Source organism: Bison bison, unplaced genomic scaffold, assembly GCF_000754665.1.
Source record: "Bison bison bison isolate TAMUID 2011002044 unplaced genomic scaffold, Bison_UMD1.0 scf7180017864317, whole genome shotgun sequence".
NCBI classification, from domain to species: Eukaryota; Metazoa; Chordata; class Mammalia; order Artiodactyla; family Bovidae; genus Bison; species Bison bison.
In genome coordinates this window covers 8,782,440-8,785,430 of record NW_011494889.1, presented here as the reverse complement: position 1 = coordinate 8,785,430, position 2,991 = coordinate 8,782,440, and the positions used below count along the sequence as shown (strand labels likewise).

Genomic DNA, 2,991 nt, shown 5'->3' with positions numbered 1-2,991 from the left:
GCATGATAGGCTACAGTCCATGGGGTCGCAAAGAGTCGGACACGACTGAGCGACTTCACTTTTCCAGTACTCTTGCCTGAAAAATTCCATGAACTGAGGAGCATGATAGGCTACAGTCCATGGGGTCGCAAAGAGTCGGACACGACTGAGCGACTTCACTTTTCCAGTACTCTTGCCTGAAAAATTCCATGAACTGAGGAGCATGATAGGCTACAGTCCATGGGGTCGCAAAGAGTCGGACACGACTGAGCGACTTCACTTTTCCAGTACTCTTGCCTGAAAAATTCCATGAACTGAGGAGCATGATAGGCTACAGTCCATGGGGTCGCAAAGAGTCGGACACGACTGAGCGACTTCACTTTTCCAGTACTCTTGCCTGAAAAATTCCATGAACTGAGGAGCATGATAGGCTACAGTCCATGGGGTCGCAAAGAGTCGGACACGACTGAGCGACTTCACTTTTCCAGTATTCTTGCCTGGAGAATCCCACAGACAGAGGAGTTCAGTGGGCTACAGTCCATGGGGTCGCAAAGCGTCGGACACGACTGAGCAACTAGCACTACCACAGCTATCAGAGTAAGTGGGATACTGTGTATCAGGGTACATCACCTGATGAACAGTGGGGCTTCATAGCAACTCCAGCTGCATGGGTCAGACGTGAAAATCAGCTTCAGGGCTTTATGGCCCCACCTTCTAGGTGTGGCCTCATCCCGGTGCTAAGCTCATCTGACTCCAGCTTAGGCAAGTAAGCAATTGCTCAGTCGTGTCTGACTCTTTGCAATCCCATGGACTGTAGTCTACCAGGCTTCTCTGTCCATGGGATTTTCCAGGCAAGAGTACTGGAGTGGGTTGATATTTCCTTCTCCAGGGGACCTCCCTGACCCAGGGATCTAACCCAGGTCTCCTGCATTGCAGGCAAGTGCTTTACCCTCTGAGCCACCAGGAAAGCCCCAGGGAAGACTCCAGCTTACTGGAGCCTAATTCCCTTTGTGGATCCCTCAGGCCCAGCTGCAGACCAAACGGAGAGGAAGCAGAGGTGGGCAAAGGCGGCAAAGGGACACGGGACGGCCGACCGTGAAAGCAGGCTGGAAAGCTGGCTAGGCGAGGATGAGGACCACAGGAGTAACCTGAGGCCGCTTAGTGCTCCGGCGGACGATCGCCCCTCTCGGCAGACCATGCATGAAGTAACAAGCCGTGGAGCCTGCAGTCATTAAAAGAAGTTACATCTGTTCGACACAATCAGTTTAAGAAGGTTAAAAAAAAACATGTTACACATTTGAGCAATAGTACCATTACAAAGAGGAAAGCCGTTAAAGGGGGGAAGTTACAGGTGTCTTCCAACGACTTAGGGTTGGGGCGCCTCTTTCTTGGGTGCTGCTGGTTAGACAGAGCTTCACCGAAAGAACATAACGGGTCTTTTCGCCTCTCAGCAAGGTGTTATTTAGGCAGAAGGAAAGCCGCAGAGAGGGGGTGGGGGAGGGGAGCAAACGGACCAGGACTCGGGATGTGTCCTTCTAGCTAAATGCATCTCCCACTGGGCTGCTCGGCGGCTCGTCGCGGAGGAGCCTCATTTGGCCTGGATCTTCCCAGGGATGCTAGGGGGGTCGCGGCCCCGGCCCAGAAGCAGGAACTCCAGCCGCTTGCAGTGCTCCCGGAGCTGCTTCTCCCGGGGCAGCAGGAAGGTGAGGACCTTGTTCCGCACGACGCCCCGATCCTCCTCCTCCCGCAGCCGCTGCTTCACGCGGGCCGCCTGCTCCTCCTGCTGCACCAGGGCCCCATTCATCTCGCAGAAGGCGTCTTCCAGGTAGCGGATGGCCCTGAGCGCCTCCTTCTTGAAGTCCTCCAGCTCTCGCTGCATCCCGGCCACCTTCTGCTGCAGGATCTCTAGGTCGGCCAGCGGCAGGAGGCTGGAGGACCACGACGGGGGCAGCGAGAAGTCCCCAGACTGGAGGCCGCTCTCCACCATCTTCTTTCCTTGTAAGGTGTTCACCTTCATAAGAATGGAACCGGGCTGATAGAGGGGCTCCATAGTGCCGCCTCCGTCTGGACAAAGAGAGGGAGCTAGGGTCTAACCAGGTCAGTGAATTTTTTTGTTTTTATTTATTTATTTATTTATTTTTTGGCAGGAGACACAATCCTTTGGAATGGAGAAACCCCACCTATTGTGACATCAGGGCCCCTCTAGCCAATCAGGGGGAACGCCGCAATCCACTCATTTGCATATTGTAGCTTCCTGGCTTGGTTATCCTGGACTTTGCTCATCTACCCAAGAGGTATTTAGTTGTGACCCCGGAGATATGGATTCTTATCAACTCATTGCCCTTCTGGAACTGGAGCTCCATCTCTCCTTGTCTTGTCCTGGGACACGAGGAGGCCCCGGGCAGTAAAGTAAGCTGACTGGAGGAAGGCCAGGCAGGGTAGTCTCCTACACAGCAAGGGACCTGGGTGGTCTCATAAGGGTCTCCGGGCTTCACTAGTGAAGCAAGGACATTGTAAGAGATGATACTTAATCTCACTTCTAGCCCTAAAATGCTAAAAAAAAAAAAAAAAAGTAATGTTTTAATTGAAGTAAGATTATTTTATATTATGTTAGTTTCAGATGTGCAGCAAAGTAATTCAGCTATACATATTTTTTCAGATTATTTTCCATTATAATAGGTTATTATGAGATCTTGAATATGGTTCCTTGTGCTGTACAGTAGGTCCTTATTGTTTTCCTATTTTATATATTATAGTGTATATGTGTAAATCCCAAGCTCTTAATTTATCTCCTCTCTTCCCACCATTGCCTGTGCCAACCATAAGTTTGTTTTCTATGTCTGTGATTCTATTCAGTTCAGTTCAGTCACTCAGTCGTGTCCAACTCTTTGCGAACCCATAAACTGCAGCACGCCAGGTCTCAGAGAAGGCGATGGCACCCCACTCCAGTACTCTTGCCTGGAAAATCCCATGGACAGAGGAGCCTGGTGGGCTGCAGTCCATGGGGTGCAA

General features: G+C 51.3%; 1 protein-coding gene across 1 annotated transcript; it reads right to left on the bottom strand.

Annotated features, from left to right (window-relative positions):
* Positions 1-1,206: 1,206 nt before the first annotated feature.
* On the bottom strand, positions 1,207-2,096 carry CCDC182 (coiled-coil domain containing 182). Its single transcript, XM_010852918.1, has one exon. The coding sequence runs from the start codon at positions 2,027-2,029 to the stop codon at positions 1,568-1,570; it is 462 nt and encodes a 153-aa protein (XP_010851220.1). The 5' UTR covers positions 2,030-2,096; the 3' UTR covers positions 1,207-1,567.
* Between the last annotated feature and the right edge of the window lie 895 nt (positions 2,097-2,991).

What these genes read in the sequence shown, in the direction of transcription:
- CCDC182 (XM_010852918.1), bottom strand. Translation starts at nt 2,029, where the DNA reads ATGGAGCCCCTCTATCAGCCCGGTTCCATTCTTATGAAGGTGAACACC.